General features: G+C 37.1%; 2 protein-coding genes across 2 annotated transcripts; one reads left to right on the top strand and one right to left on the bottom strand.

The window, feature by feature from the left end:
• Nucleotides 1-6,916: 6,916 nt before the first annotated feature.
• On the top strand, nt 6,917-11,040 carry LOC113281722 (urease accessory protein G-like). Its single transcript, XM_026530534.1, has 6 exons — nt 6,917-7,240; nt 7,827-7,887; nt 8,886-9,087; nt 9,483-9,604; nt 9,762-9,866; nt 10,283-11,040. Exons 1-6 carry the CDS (start codon nt 6,996-6,998, stop codon nt 10,478-10,480), a joined length of 933 nt encoding a protein of 310 aa, XP_026386319.1. The 5' UTR covers nt 6,917-6,995; the 3' UTR covers nt 10,481-11,040.
• LOC113281721 lies at nt 11,038-13,966 on the bottom strand. Its single transcript, XM_026530533.1, has 4 exons — nt 13,837-13,966; nt 12,419-12,871; nt 12,110-12,335; nt 11,038-12,025 (listed from the first exon to the last, which is right to left on the bottom strand). Exons 2-4 carry the CDS (start codon nt 12,860-12,862, stop codon nt 11,505-11,507), a joined length of 1,191 nt encoding a protein of 396 aa, XP_026386318.1. The 5' UTR covers nt 12,863-12,871; nt 13,837-13,966; the 3' UTR covers nt 11,038-11,504.
• Nucleotides 13,967-15,183: the final 1,217 nt, after the last annotated feature.

Raw genomic sequence — 15,183 nt, 5'->3', positions numbered from 1 at the left:
TCGTCTCTTCTTCAACATCCTTTAACCTTTCTCTCAGTTGCATTTGTTCTTGACCTCGTTTATGTGCCTTGTGCTTTTCTTCGTATTTTGTCACAGCCGATGATGAATCTTTGGGTTTTTTTTGTGGAATTTCGTTTGCTTAACACTTCATCAACCGCATTAATAAATTTGGTAGGTGATGATGACGTTGTTACTTTCGTAGTAGCATGATCTCCTCTTTTGCATATTTCTTTTTCCATTGCAGCAATTGATTGGGTGGTTCGCTTGCATCTTCTAAGAATTTCTTCGACTGAGTTGGTAGTTGCTGATTGATTTGCCATTGAATAGATGTTTAGGTTTGATTTACACCTGAAAGATTGTTACTGCAGAGAAGAATGGGTAGATTGATGCTGGAAAGAAGAATGGGTTATCTTCCTTATATAGGAATCGTTCCCAACGGCTCTATTTCTTAGAACTCGTGTCCAACAACTATATATTTCTTTCTATAAATATAGAACATTTTTTCTAACCAACATAAATCTTAATTCATTCTCAAATATAAACCTCAATCATGTATTCTAACAGTTCGAGTAGAAATGGAAAACAAATAGTATGTGTGGAAGCAAAAGAGGTTTGTCCATGTTGTTTCATGTATAATCATAGTCTGCTTCAATGCCCATGGCTATATACAAAATGTCCCCAACGTGGTTGCACTGGCACAAGGAAACTAAAAGAGTCGATACCGGAGAAGATAGGGTATTTGGAATATGAGTATGCTAAATGTCCGGGAGAAGCACAATGTTTGGAGGATGCAATGAAAGATGCAATAAAACAAGAAAAAATTGACGACCTCTGCAAGAACTTCAAACTAAAAGGAAAGATGGAGTTTCAATGCAGCAAGGGGATTCCTTGTAAAACTGAGGGTTGTAATTTCTTTATGGAAATACACCGGTCAAGTGCAAAGAAAACATATAGAAAACGTTATTGGGAATGCCTTGTATGTGAAACGGTGGCATGGGCTGAATAAATGTTGTTATGTTTTAGTTTGATCAAGAGTTTGAATATCAATTGCTTTTTTTATAATTAGTATGTGTTGTTGTAAGAGTTTAAATGTGATGAACATGATGTAATGTGCCTCTACAATAAATAATAATAGTTCTTTTCGTATTCATATGATTAACGATTACATTCAGCACGTGCAACCATCATTTAAACCAATAGGCGACCCTATTGGACGAGTTATGTCTCGTGAGGGTTTACAGAGACATATACCCACAAAACCTATAATTATTTAAAGTCTTTACTCTTCATCTGATGATTCAGAGGATGAATCTTCAAAGGGGAAGGGTTATACTCTGAGAAACCGTTTTTCAAAATCGCATAGCAGTTAAAAAATGTAAAAGGTTTCCCCTTCTTTTTTTCGTAACTCTCCAAAGCAAAATGCTCCTACAAAAAAATAAACAATATCAATTTACAATTAAATTATTCAACAATTCAGTACACATACACAAAAAATTGTTGGATAGGTAACATGTAAGTTTATTACAATTTCTGAAGGTACTGCTGCCCTCCATAAATATAAGGATCTCTGTGTCGATACATATACTTTCACGTCTGAAGTGATAACGTTTAACCTTCTTTTCAGATACTTAACTGTTCTTTCATTAGGATTCCCGTTATGTATAGTCAACCTTTGCAGCAACTGCTCTAAAAGATTTGTGTTATTTAGTTGTTCATCTTCTTGTTCATTCTCTAGATGAACATCATCCCATAAACTAACTATCAATTCGTCATCCTCCGGAGTTAAACTCACCATAATTAAGAAAGAAGAGTGTTGTAGATAATAACTTAGACGAAAATAAGTGTTTATTTTTTAAGATGGAGAAGAGAAGAGAGTTGGTCGAACTAATGTGTTCATTGGTAAACAATATGTGAATCCTTTATACATGGTCAGTATACATATCCATACACTGTACAAAGAGATTTCACGGATAAGTATACTAATCTATATACAGTACAAAAAGATTTCACGGATATGTATACATATCCATATACTATACAAGGAGATTTGGATGATTTAAACCATATGCCATCAAATATAAACGTATTCATTTGCATACATAGATGAAGCCCAAAAAACATTTAAAGTTTGATATTACATATGCATGTAACATTCGAAATCTTAAAACACAACAGTGAGATACATCCCATGCCTCAACATCATCATCATCATACATACCCGCATCATCGTACGCAACATCATCGCCACCGTCTGAATCCTCATCATCATAGTCCTCCTCATCATTATCGTCCTCATCATCGTCATAATCCTCCTCATCGCCAGAATCATCATCGTCATCTCCATCATGTTCATATTCGTCTCGCACATGTCCATATCCATATACACGTTCAACTACATGTTTAAAGTCATTCAGGATTTGATCATTGTAATCTCCATAATAATCAAATGCTCCATCGTCGTTTTGACCAGGAACTACTTCTTCTTCTAAGTCTGTATCTTCATAATATCCTTCTAATGATGGAAATACCACGTATTCCATATCTGAACCCTCCAAACTAGACAAGTCTCCTGCCTGGCCTCCTCTACCAGGACGCATAGCAATGTGCTTCACAAGATCATTTCTCAGTTGTAGGTGCATTTCTAGGTTTTTCAGAGATGACATAAATACACGACCATTATTGGTAGGTTCCGGAAGCGGAACAGGAACAACTCTACCCCGATCCGTATCCCGACATTCATGCTCAATAATCATGTTGTGTAAAATAAGACAACATTTCATAATTAGGTTCAAGTCAGATTGGTGCCAATACTTATATGGGTATCCGACAATTCTGAATTTACCCTGAAGCACTCCAAAAGCACGCTCGACATCCTTTCTTTTAGCCATTTGATACTTGTTAAATCTCACATACTCGGGAATTTCCAATGTCTGACTAAAAGCTTGTACAATTGTAGTCAACTTTGGATAGATACCATCGGCTAAGAAATAACCTATATGGTATCAGTGACCATTGATGACATAATTGCATGGAGGTGCTACACCCTTTAACATGTTATCAAAAAGGGGTGAGTGTGCCAACACATTCAAATCGTTGTTTGATACGGGCATTCCGAAAAAAGCATGCGAAAACCACAAATCATATGATTCCACCGCCTCTAATACCAAACTACTATGTTTTTCTTTACCCCGGTAAGTTCCTTGCCAAGCTACCGAACAATTCTTCGATGGCCATTGCATACAATCAACATTACCAAGCATTTCAGGAAAACCTCGTTTCGCATTCTCAGCTAGCAACCTCTGAACATCTTTAGGAGTGAGTTCACGCAAATATCTTTCTTCAAAAGTCATGCAAATGGCGTGGCAAAATATTTTTAGATACATGTATATTATAGTTGCACTCATACGAGTGTAATTATCAACACTATCAGCAGCCGTACTTTTGCATAAACATTTCATCACGACAACTAGTTTCATATACGGAGAATGCCCCATAGTACCGGTTGCATCTGGACGTTGGTGTCATTCTGGATCAACTTCAAGCAATTTTCCTAACAATTTCTCGAATAAGTCTTCCCTCATGCTTAGACGTTGTTTGAATTGTCTTGAGGTATAAGCAGTTCCAGGCGTAAAATAATCATTCATCATTTTGGCATCATGCCACAATCGATCACGCGTTATTACACTACGTGTCTGTACCTCCCTAGGTACCGGTTGTCTAATAATACGCAATCGTTCATCCAAACATAGTTGTGTAAACATTAGCAAAGCTTTCTCTTCTTCATCACTAGAGCTATCCAAATAAATTTCATATTTAACTCTCACATAAGCACATATTAGACTCATTATGTACCTTTGCAAACAACAAACACGGTATCAATTTGTGTATACCATAGTAGTTTACCAACATTTCATTCAACATAAATCAAGACATACAACAAATTAATCATGTTTTTTCACTAAATATGTGTTCTAATTATATTATTGAATTGCATACTACAAACCTAACCAACCTACAAACAACAATTTCATCAAAATCAAAATCAAAATCAAATTCCATTCAAACCCTAAAATTAGAATCACTCACTTATATGATTTTTTGGATGAAATTCGAAATTGAAGAATGGATTTGTTTCACCTTGAAGTAACGATGAAACCCTTTTAGTTTAAGCCAACGAATCGCAATGAATCAATAGAAATTTGAAAGGGGATAAAAGGGGTTTGAATGGGTTTTGAGAGGACGAAAAACTAGGGAAGAAGAAGAAATGGGGGAGCCCGAGCCGGTTTCTGATGCCTTAAACCTAGAGTTGCACATGAGCCGGTACAGTCCGATTTTCTATTGGAACCGGTACCTGTACCTGGAGTTGACTGGTTCCTCATTTTGAGAACCTGTACCTGGACTTGTACCTGTACCTGTAAGACCGGTCCGGTTCCAGTCCTGTACCGGTTTTTTACCTGAATTTTGAAACACACGGTAACAGGCTAACAGCCAGACTAACATCAAACTCAACATATTAAAAACTGACTGTTCAAAGTTTAACATTACAACTTAAGTTCAAAATAAACAAAGGTTTAAAACAACATCACACACTTAAGTTCAAAGTTCAACATTATAAAATAGTACTAAAAATAATTTTTCCATAAGTCTGCGACAAGAAATGAAATGCAATCATCTTGCAAAGCATCCAATATAACTACAACAGGCAACAAAAAAGGATTGGGGACTTCTCAAACAATGGCACTGGCTGCACTGACATGGATTTTACTTCAAGATTTTAACAGAGAATCTCATATGGCTGCAACATGCAACAAAAAAGTAAGTATCAAATTACCAATACAAGAAAACTTGAAAAGTAAGTACTCTTAAATACAAGAAAAACTAATACATTACCTTCCTCATCTTCAACATCATCATCAGGTATATAATCACATAGAAGATCAAGAGCAATTGGCTTTTGAAGAAAGCTTTGTGTACAGAGCAATGCCTCAACTGTCCTTGTAGACAAAGAAGATGTCCATGGAGTCAGGACGCGCTTCCCGGTGCTAAAAGATGATTCAGAGGCCACTGAAGACACATGCATGGCTAATATATCTCTTGCCATGTATGCAAGTATTTTATACCTGCTTGCATTAGTCTGCCACCAAGCCAATATGTCAAACTGGTCAGGTTGACCTATTTCACGCATTCCACCATCAATCACATCTGTCAAATACCTATAGAGCTCAGTTGTTCTTGCCTCTTCAACACAACTTGGGCTGTCCCAATACCGTTTCCTCCTTGATTGAATTCTAGCAAACATACCTTGAGATTGCACACTAACTGGATTGGCAACAGTATGGGCATCACTACTTGACCCCTCTTCATGAACTGAATACAAGGACTTATAATCTTGAAAGAGTTCCTGAAATTCTAATTTCACCTTTCAGTTGTACTTGTTGGTGTGGGTTCAACTCCATTTGTGTGAGATGCATCTTGAGAGGATGATCTAACTTTTGTTTGTTGAGTTGTAGTTGTAGTTGGAGTTGAACTTGCTGGTGTAGTCATGTAACAAACATTACACAGAAACACAATGTAAGACAAAGAGAGTGATGCTCAACACTAAAAGAGGGATATGATATCAAGTATCAACAGATTAGAACAGTTTCTTTTGGTCTTATACTAATGCTATTATTGGAATCATCTGGTGCTTTGCGTTTCCCCATTTAGCACCTCAAAGGCCTGCAAGAGAACATATGCAGCATATCAGGAGTGGGTATGAAAGAACTAGCACAGGCTTTTTGTAAATCACTATAACTTCTTCTAAAGATCAAATATGTCTCTCTCTTTCTAAATCAAAAATACAACACAGTAAATTAAACATATAAATCAAAGGATTCAAATATATCAAAACCAAAGAAATAACATAATGTGATTCAAAATTCTGTATTAAAGGATTTCTAATTCTCAAAAATTTTAACGTTATTAACTTCTACGAACTAATCAATCACAGTCACATGATTCAAATTCAGTTAGGGTTTCATCATCCTTGTTAATTCTTTCATTCAAACTACGTAATTGCAGAAACCATAAGAAACCCAGAAAAGATCTATCACTTTAAAAAGAAATCAGTAAAAAATAATCCAAGATTCAGTAGAAAAACAAGGAAAGAACATCTCTAATGACCATATTATGTAAACAAAGAGAACCAAAATTGAGATTCAAGCCAGGACTAATCTTGAATCTGTGGGGGAGTGAAGATTGATACCTATGAACAAAGAGATTTGACGAACGGAGATTCGGAAGCCCTAATTTTAAACCCTAAGTGAGACTGCTGCTCTTCTCTTCAGAGTTCAGACAGAGAAAGAAAAAAGAAAAGAAAAATGAAATGGTCTCTCGAGTCTCGGAGATAGAATGATAGATAGATTAGACCTAGGAGGGACGACTAGGATGTAATATCTTAAAAGATATCAACGGCTCTAATTTACCGGGACATTTGGTCCGGTACAGGCCGGGACTCCCCCCAGAACCAATACCTGTACCGCGCTACTCCGAGTCTCTACTTTCAGAACCGATACATGTACCGGCAACTCCGAGTCCGGTACGGTACAAGTCCGAGTTTTTCGGTTCCTGACAGGTACAGGTAAAATGGACCGGGTCTTGTGCATCTCTGCTTAAACCTATGATACGACTACTGAGTAGCCGTATTGGTCAAGTCAACTGATTGACTGATACGGCTACTCAGTAGTTGTTTGACACCATTCATAGTGCTAGTGAGTAGCCGCATCATGTAGGGAAGGGAAAAGAGAGCACAATAGTGAGGTTGCCTTCGCCTTCTATCCCTTCGCTACATGTGAGGGACAGGGAAGAGATACCCTCTCCATAATGCTTGGCCTTAGGGAGACAAAGAACGAATATGGTACTTATCAGCGAGTATCACAGATCAGTGAGATCACCACTTTCTCCCACACATCAAACTGACCAGTTAAAAACTCTCTGAAGGCGAAGAAAAGTCTCCAATGGCATCTGAAGATCATCAACATACCCATGACCACCATCACCATGATCATGACCATCATCATGCTGGTGATTCCTTTATGGGTAATGATGGAAAAGTTTACCATAGCCATGATGGATTGGCACCACACTCACATGAACCCATATACTCACCAGGCTTTTTCAGTAGAAGAGCTCCTCTTCTTTCCTCTAGAGATTTCAGAGAAAGAGCTTTTACTATAGGTATTGGTGGTCCTGTTGGTACTGGGTAAGTGAGTAATTTAGAGAAAATCGCATTTTTTTTTTCTTCTTCTTGATTTTCTTCTTCTTTAATTTGGAGGTTCGTGAACTTAAATTAGCAGAATTGAACAGAAACTTTGTTTTATTTTATTATTATGTTCGATGTGTAGATCAGTGAGTTTTCATATCCATTTATAAGTTGATTTTGTGTAGTCCTGATTACTAGGGTTACTGAAGAAATTGTAAGAACCCTTTGTGTGTTAAGTGTTTCTTATCTGATAGTTTTACTTTGATACACTCTACTCCATGTTCACAAGTTCATTTCTTTGTTCAATTTGAACTTGATCATCATTTTACTTGAAAAGGTTTTTCTTCATCATGCTTTAGCTACCAGAGTTGTTAAGTGTAAACTAAATATGGTAATAATGTGAAACCACATCTTTTTGCAATTGGATTGCTACCTTTTGATTTTTGACTCAGACATTGTGATTCCACTTTGATTAACAAGCTTCTGATCTCAAATCTTTTCGTAGTTTTCTGGTAGTTTATTAGCTTCTACTATAAAGTCATAGGAATCTGTATACATGGATTAATTCAAATCTCGATTTAAACAGGAAAACTGCTTTGATGCTGGCATTGTGTCAATTCCTACGTGACAAGTACAGTCTTGCAGCGGTAAGTATGTTGGGATTTTAAAATTTCTCTTTTATCAGTCCAATGTCTATGGATAGCGTAGTTTCTGTTTTCTTTGGAAGTATGAGGGGGTTTAGAAGACGCAAACCATACTGGATATTGTGATTTCATTTCCTCTGCCATGATCTTTTTTGTGTTGTTCTCATGAGCATTGCCGGATAGGCTCTATTTCTAAGTTCTAAAATAGTGCATGTTCATTTTCATGTATATGGTTCTGGAAAGTTGGATATCGTGCCAAATTGGCGAATTCTTAGGTCACCGTATCCAAAACTGAGGCATTATCGCGTTGACAGGGAAGACTTAGGGTAGAATTCAGGATTCTCGATTTTATTGTATATTGAAGTAGAAAATAGTAGTTTCGATCATTAAGTGGCTTCATTCTTCATTTCACTATAAGTCCACACGTAAGGAGTAAGTACATTCAGCTGAGCATACAAGAGTTATGAGTTTCTCGAGCAAAAAGAAAAGAAGAAGAAAGATGAGTCATGAGTCTTTTCACCGTTTATGTACTTTGATGTAGACTACATTCTATCACCATGGTTGCGTAGGTTATAAACATTCGTATGTCTCCCTTGAACATATCAATTAGACAGTTTGAACCTTCTCTTCCTCTCACCGCCACTCATTTCATTTGAAAAAATCTCTATGAATTTCAAAGTTTCGTGTTTTACTTTGGTACATTCGGACTTCCAAATTTACCAATCAGATAAATTCTTAATTAGTGAGATGAAATCCATAGTTTCCCTGTTAATTCATTTATGTGTAATTTATGCTAACAAATGAACTTTATAAGACAAGAGGCAACACCTTATTGCCGTCTGGTGATTGACACACGGCTTTTGTACTCTTTATATGTCTATCTCTATCTTATTTTGGGTTTTCGCCTATTAATTCAGAACTCTACTGGACTCTTTTAACACTGCATCATTTTTTGTTTTTAAGGGCCTTGCGTCATCTTTTTTTTCGTTTTATCTTTTCAGGTGACAAACGATATATTTACGAAAGAGGATGGTGAGTTCCTCGTGAAGCATGGAGTACTTCCAGAGGAAAGAATACGTGCTGTGGAAACCGGAGGCTGTCCACATGCCGCAATCCGGGAAGATATTAGTATCAATTTAGGTCCTCTGGAAGAGCTATCCAACTTATACAAAGCTGATATTCTTCTTTGTGAATCTGGTGGAGGTATTTTTCGGTTCTTTACTTTTGTGTAGAGATGAATAGTTTGCTATAAATGTCAAATGAGTTAGAAATTGATGACTGTTAATCTTGTATGTTCGAGATTCAATTTTGTTGTATGATAAAAAGCTTTAGCAAACAGGAGGCGCTGAACACTAGAATCTGTATGACTTCTAATGTAGTATTTTAGATAGGGAAAAACCCACAACTTGACAGGAAGTCGAAATTGAATACTGAATTTGTATAAACTTATGAGCAATGTAGATTTTTCTGGACTGCAAATAGAAAACACAGCTGAATTGTTTAGAGCTATCGCCTATCAGTAATTGTGTTTTTACAACCAACCTTGGTAAGCTGGTTTCTAATTCTAGTATTAATATCTTTGATTTGTGCGAATGCAGATAATTTAGCTGCTAATTTCAGCAGGGAGTTGGCTGACTTTATCATTTACATAATTGACGTGTCTGGAGGTGATAAGATTCCTAGAAAAGGTGGCCCAGGAATTACTCAAGCAGACCTCCTAGTATGGCCTCTGTTAAATCTATGCTTACTACTTTTTGGTTATTGTTGCTGAATTCATGATTCATAGTCTTCAATCAATTCATATTAGTATGAGACCTTTAAAAGTCTTACATCGTCTTTTATTATGGTTTAACTGTAATGTTGTGTCTGTGTATTAGGTCATAAACAAGACTGATCTGGCTGCAGCAGTTGGAGCTGACCTGGCAGTCATGGAACGTGATGCTCTTCGGATGAGGGATGGAGGTCCCTTCGTATTTTCTCAGGTATATACATTTATTCTTCCCGTGGGGTGTCTATTAATTTAGTACTAGCTATATTGTACACGTCTCTTCCAGCTGTAAAATTCATGAAAAACCTAATGATGAGTATATGTGTGATGGATATGGTGACTCTCTTTCATAAACTACATATTTGATAGAATATCCGCACGAGGTTCTATTGCTTTTCCCACAGAACTTGCTAAGATCATTCAAATCCAATAGTTGGAACCTCTAATCCCTAGCTAGAAGTTTATTTCATCTCTAACGCCATACAGAGAGGATGATCCATAGTTACCGCAGGTCATTCTACACCATAAATGAGCATTAACTGAAATTCATAAGCTGCCTTGTGATATCTTATTGCGCTTTGCTACTGGTTAGAAATCCACATTTAAGGTTTGAAGTGATATTTAATACAGGTGAAGCATGGTGTTGGTGTTGAGCAAATTGTGAACCACGTTTTACAAGCTTGGGAAGTAGCGACAGGGCAGAAGATCAAGTGTTTGTACCAGTACCACTTTTTAAGTTTGTACCAAACCCGTTGTATATCTAGCCATTTTGCAAACCTTGACAAAGTTTTGGGTCTTCGCCCAAGATTAATAATAAACTACGAATAAATAACCGGTTTGATTCATTGTTTTCTGCCTTGTTGTCTTTTTAACTATTTTAGTTTGATACACATCTGGAAGCTTTGAGCCTTAATGAAGTTTAGAGATGTTGTACAGCTCCTTCCTAACAGAGAAAACAAGACCACCAGATGTCTTGCACCCTCAATAGCTTGATCCAAAAAGAGCAGGCATTACGAGGATCACACCACACAAAAGGACCCACTAGTATCAGGCCATTAACATGGTTTTCCAGTGTCAAGGCAAGGTCAAGAGAAGTGATCAACCTGTTGGCCGTCAAGGAAAGTGATCAACCGGTCAGCTGTCGCATTCAGATGATCCACAACTGCCATATGCAAGTTGCAAGCCTAAGAGATGACAACTCTGTTAAACATTCTGCCATGTTAAACTTTCCGGCAACTTATTTACCTCAATTCAATGGCTGGAACCTATGTATATACCACAGCATTAGAATGTTCTACTTACATTTCTTCATTTGTCTCTAGGAATGGCGCTTGGTATATACTTGTAACCCAATATACTGAAAATGATTATCCTCTTCACTGTCCTTAGATGCATTGTCATTCATCAGTTGATCAATTTGAATTTAAGCTTCAGCTCCTAATATATTACAACAATCGTCTCATTACTGTCATAGGCAAGTTTTATACTAGTTATTTCCTACTGATACACAAAAAACACACCATCCCCATATGTAACCTAATCCTCACTTCTACGAGAAACATGAACGAACAAAATAAGATTAGCAACCCTGTTTCTTTCAATTGGGATTGTTTTTCCCGAGATCTACTGAGTAAAGTCTGACCAATCTTTGATGTCAAATCTGCAGGAGTGCAAGTTGAGAAGAGGAGGAAACAGGCCACCTTGATATTGCCATAGCAATAGAAATACGCTGCCTATGATAGTATTTCTTGAGGTTTCCTGTGTTCCCAATATGAATTCACTCAAACAGGTTTCAAAAGATTATAGACCTGGCACAACCTTCCTTGTTTGTGGACCACTCAAACACCCAATTTTAATGATCGAACCTTAAATTCAATGAATCTCGTATGTGATCATTCCACATTTCAGCAGCAATAGAATCCCGCAACTCTGAAGCCATCTCTAACTCCACCTCACTGCAAGGGAAGTCTGATAAATAGCTGTCAGAAACATGTGCTACAGATTCTTTCTCAGCAAGTGTTGCTGTAGGCTCGGTGTGCTGCCATAGTGCATCTTCGCACATATTGAAAAGCCAATCTTCGCCTTTCTCCTTCCGAATATAATTATGTAAAATGCATGTTGCTATTACTAGCTTCACCTGAGTTTGTAATGGATAAAGTGGTGCCGCAGTTAAAATAGGGAATCGTGCTTTCCATATCTTAAATGTGCTTTCTATGGTGCTTCGCAATAATGAGTGCCGAAAATTAAATAACTCTTGAGCATTTTGGAGATCATCAGCACCTGAAAATTCACTCAGTTGGTAACGAACACCAGGATATGGAGCGATAAGACCAGGCGTGTTTCTATAGTCCTCATCAACCAGATAAAATTTGCCTACACAAAAACAAATAAATAAGATGATATCTGGTAGAGAAAATAAACTGCAGTAGCATGTAAGAGATATATGACTAGACATACCTTCAGGAACACGAAGCTTGCTATGCCTTGTAAGTGCAGCATTAAGTACACATGAATCTGTTGCTGAGCCTTCCCAGCCAGCGAGAACATACTGAAACTGGGAACCAAAGGAACAAGCTGCCATAACATTCTGTGAAAGAACTCCATGCCTATTACGAAAAGGACCTTGCTCATCGACACCGACCATAACTGGAATATGCATCCCATCTACCACGCCTACACAATTCTAAGAAAAGATAGTGTGAAGTGAGACTCAATTAAGCTACAAAATGGATGGCCTTGACAAAAAAATTGGCATGTACCAGATACCTTGAAATAGGGATAGAATCGGGTATCTTCTACAATTTCTTGAGGGCACTCAGGATCTTGAGTATCAAAATAATCTGAAGAAAGTGACATAATTGCATTTAGCACATTGTTGAAATGGCGACTAATGGTTTCACCGGAATAACTAAACCGCTTCTGCACTGTTCGAATACGTTGGTTGTGGCCAATTGTATACAAGAGAATAGCTAATTGTTCCTCAACCTTGATCCTATTTGTGTGTCGCAATAGTCCTTTAGTTTGTAAAATGACACATAAATTGGAAAAGTGTTCTTTGGTCATACGAAAGTTCTCGCAAAAATTTGTGTTGTCGTGACCACTCAATACTTCTTCCACAAATTTCCTACCATTCGGTGCTAAAGGCTGAGATGATTCTTTCTCTATTTGGTCTAACAACAGAATATTTGCTTCATCATCGGAGACCTCCATTTCCTTTTTCTGCATACATAAACAAGAGAAGCATATAAGCCCTGATTGGTTGAACATCCATTCGCATCGTTAAACATCTTTCTTCTATACTTAAATGTCAAAACCCTTTATCATCATTTCCCTACTGAGTTACAGCTATTTTCATCAACCAACCAGACTAAAAACAACTACTTAGATTGGCTGCTATGTACACCTTCAAAACTTCCATACAACTGACACAAAAGAAAAAATTGCAACCACCACACCATGAAAACTCATATGCTATCACTGTTATACTACTCCAAACTAACATGAATAGTTCTTTTAAGCAGAACCCACGTCATTACAACAGGAAACATGGTCACATGGCAACTGATCTAAGCGAGTAGGCTGAAAGTGTGTCTTGTGCACGATAACACTAATATCAATCATCAAAACAAGTTATAGGGCAATTAACAGAAAAATAGAAAAATAGAAATATAGAATGTAAGAGTGTCTAACTAGCAGCATTTATGAGGAAGTCAGTGATTGAAGAGAGCCTAGTTCGGGCATATGTCCTAATGGCAGTATTACTTGCTAATCAGAGATGTATAGTAAATGCAATTAACATGAAAACCCCACTACCTCTCCTAACCATTTCTACCAAAATCTCTGTAAAATTGTTTCACATTTTCATAAGAATTATCATCTTTATTTCTATTATCTTATAGGAATCCAGAAAACATGAATTAAAACTTATTCCAGAATCAGCTAAAGTTATAAACATTGGTTACAGGACTGTGAAAAATTAGAACTTTTTAGGGTTGCTAGACACCGGTTACAGAATACAGAGGCAACAAGCAGCCAACAACATCCAATTAATTTCACTAAGGAAAAAGACGAGATCAACGCATTAATTAGAACACCATTAAAATTTCACGGGACAATAAAAAAAAAAAAAAGGAAAGAAAGAAAGAAAGAAAAAACTAAATTCAGTGATTAACGAAGTCACTAACCTTTAGCTCATAAAAACCATTCCAAGTTTCTCCCGAAAATCTTAGGGCTAGAGAGGAAGAAGTAGAAGCAACAGTTACTTTGGGAGGATACGACACTTGGGGAACTTTTGTTTTGAGTTGAGAGTCTTGAGACCTGATTCGGGGATTTAGCTTGGGCCTAACGATGAATAAAACGGAATATAGGTCACTATGAAGTGAAGGTGACCCTCAGGCCTCCTAGAGACATGGCTAAAATGCCAACTTGCCTAGCTCAGATGGGCTAACTGGCTCGTCCAGCATGGAAAGACAGTCTCTAATTGAACCGTTTTGTTTTTTGGGCACCAACCATTTTTGGTGGGACCATTATGTGATAAGAATATATATCCCACAGTTATAAGAGCATCTCCAATGTTAGGGGTGAATGTCTTAAAAATACATGACATTTAGGATTTAGCACCTTTCTAACTAAGAATTTATCTCTAATGCCAAGGTCAAGGTAAAGGTAAAAGCATGAAATGGATGACATCTCATAAGAAAGGGTAAAGGAGAAAGTCATATCTTTACCTTCTCCATGACCCAAGGTCTTTTGACACATAATCAATTCTTTATTCCAAAATTAATTTGTCTCTAACTTCTAGGGTAGCAATATCTTGGCATCGGAGATGAAATGTAAGGTAGAAAGTATAACTTTCATTTTTTTAGCCACATAGGAATGACCCACAACAAAAAGGTATTAATAGGACCTCCACCTAGGATTACCTTCACCCCTAGCATTGGAGACGCTCTAAGAGGAGTCTTAAAGAGCGGAAATGACTAATCCACCTTTAACCTATTTTTTAACCTAATTGAAAAAGCGGGGGTATAACAACCATACCCAATAATTCGTTTGACAATCTGTATGGAATAAACTCCAATTTAATTCTGAGAGCACCAACTTCAAAGTGAGACTCAATCAAGAATTATATCAAAGAGTTTTTATCTCTTTCTCAATACAATCAGTAAATCAAACAGATAGAAATCTGCGAGCCCGATTGATATGAGAAATAACTTGGACGGTACCAAAGACCAACGCCCAAGTGTCAATCAAGTTCTATCCAACAAACAAGGTCGGATTTATCAACTGATTGAACTACGCACAACCTGTGATATTTCAATTATATAAACAAATATAATGAGGAAAAAAAAACACAGAAACCAGAAATTTTGTTAACGAGGAAACCGCAAATGCAGAAAAACCACGGGACCTAGTCCAGATTTGAACACCACATTGTATTAAGCCGCTACAGACTCTAGCATACTACAAGTTAATTTCGGACTGGAATGTAGTTGATCCCTAACCAAGTCTCACACTGATTAAGGTACAGTCGA

Source organism: Papaver somniferum, chromosome 5 (genome assembly GCF_003573695.1).
Source record: "Papaver somniferum cultivar HN1 chromosome 5, ASM357369v1, whole genome shotgun sequence".
Taxonomy (NCBI): Eukaryota; Viridiplantae; Streptophyta; class Magnoliopsida; order Ranunculales; family Papaveraceae; genus Papaver; species Papaver somniferum.
The sequence above is the reverse complement of the archived record's forward strand: the minus strand, read 5'-3'. Positions and strand labels throughout refer to the sequence as shown.

Coding starts and splice junctions, on each gene's coding strand:
- LOC113281722 (XM_026530534.1), top strand. CDS start 6,996: ATGGCATCTGAAGATCATCAACATACCCATGACCACCATCACCATGAT. Junction 7,888..8,885: donor ACAAGTACAGTCTTGCAGCG/GTAAGTATGTTG, acceptor TTATCTTTTCAG/GTGACAAACGATATATTTAC. Junction 9,605..9,761: donor TTACTCAAGCAGACCTCCTA/GTATGGCCTCTG, acceptor TCTGTGTATTAG/GTCATAAACAAGACTGATCT.
- LOC113281721 (XM_026530533.1), bottom strand. CDS start 12,862: ATGGAGGTCTCCGATGATGAAGCAAATATTCTGTTGTTAGACCAAATA. Junction 12,336..12,418: donor GATTCTATCCCTATTTCAAG/GTATCTGGTACA, acceptor ATCTTTTCTTAG/AATTGTGTAGGCGTGGTAGA. Junction 12,026..12,109: donor CAAGCTTCGTGTTCCTGAAG/GTATGTCTAGTC, acceptor GTTTTTGTGTAG/GCAAATTTTATCTGGTTGAT.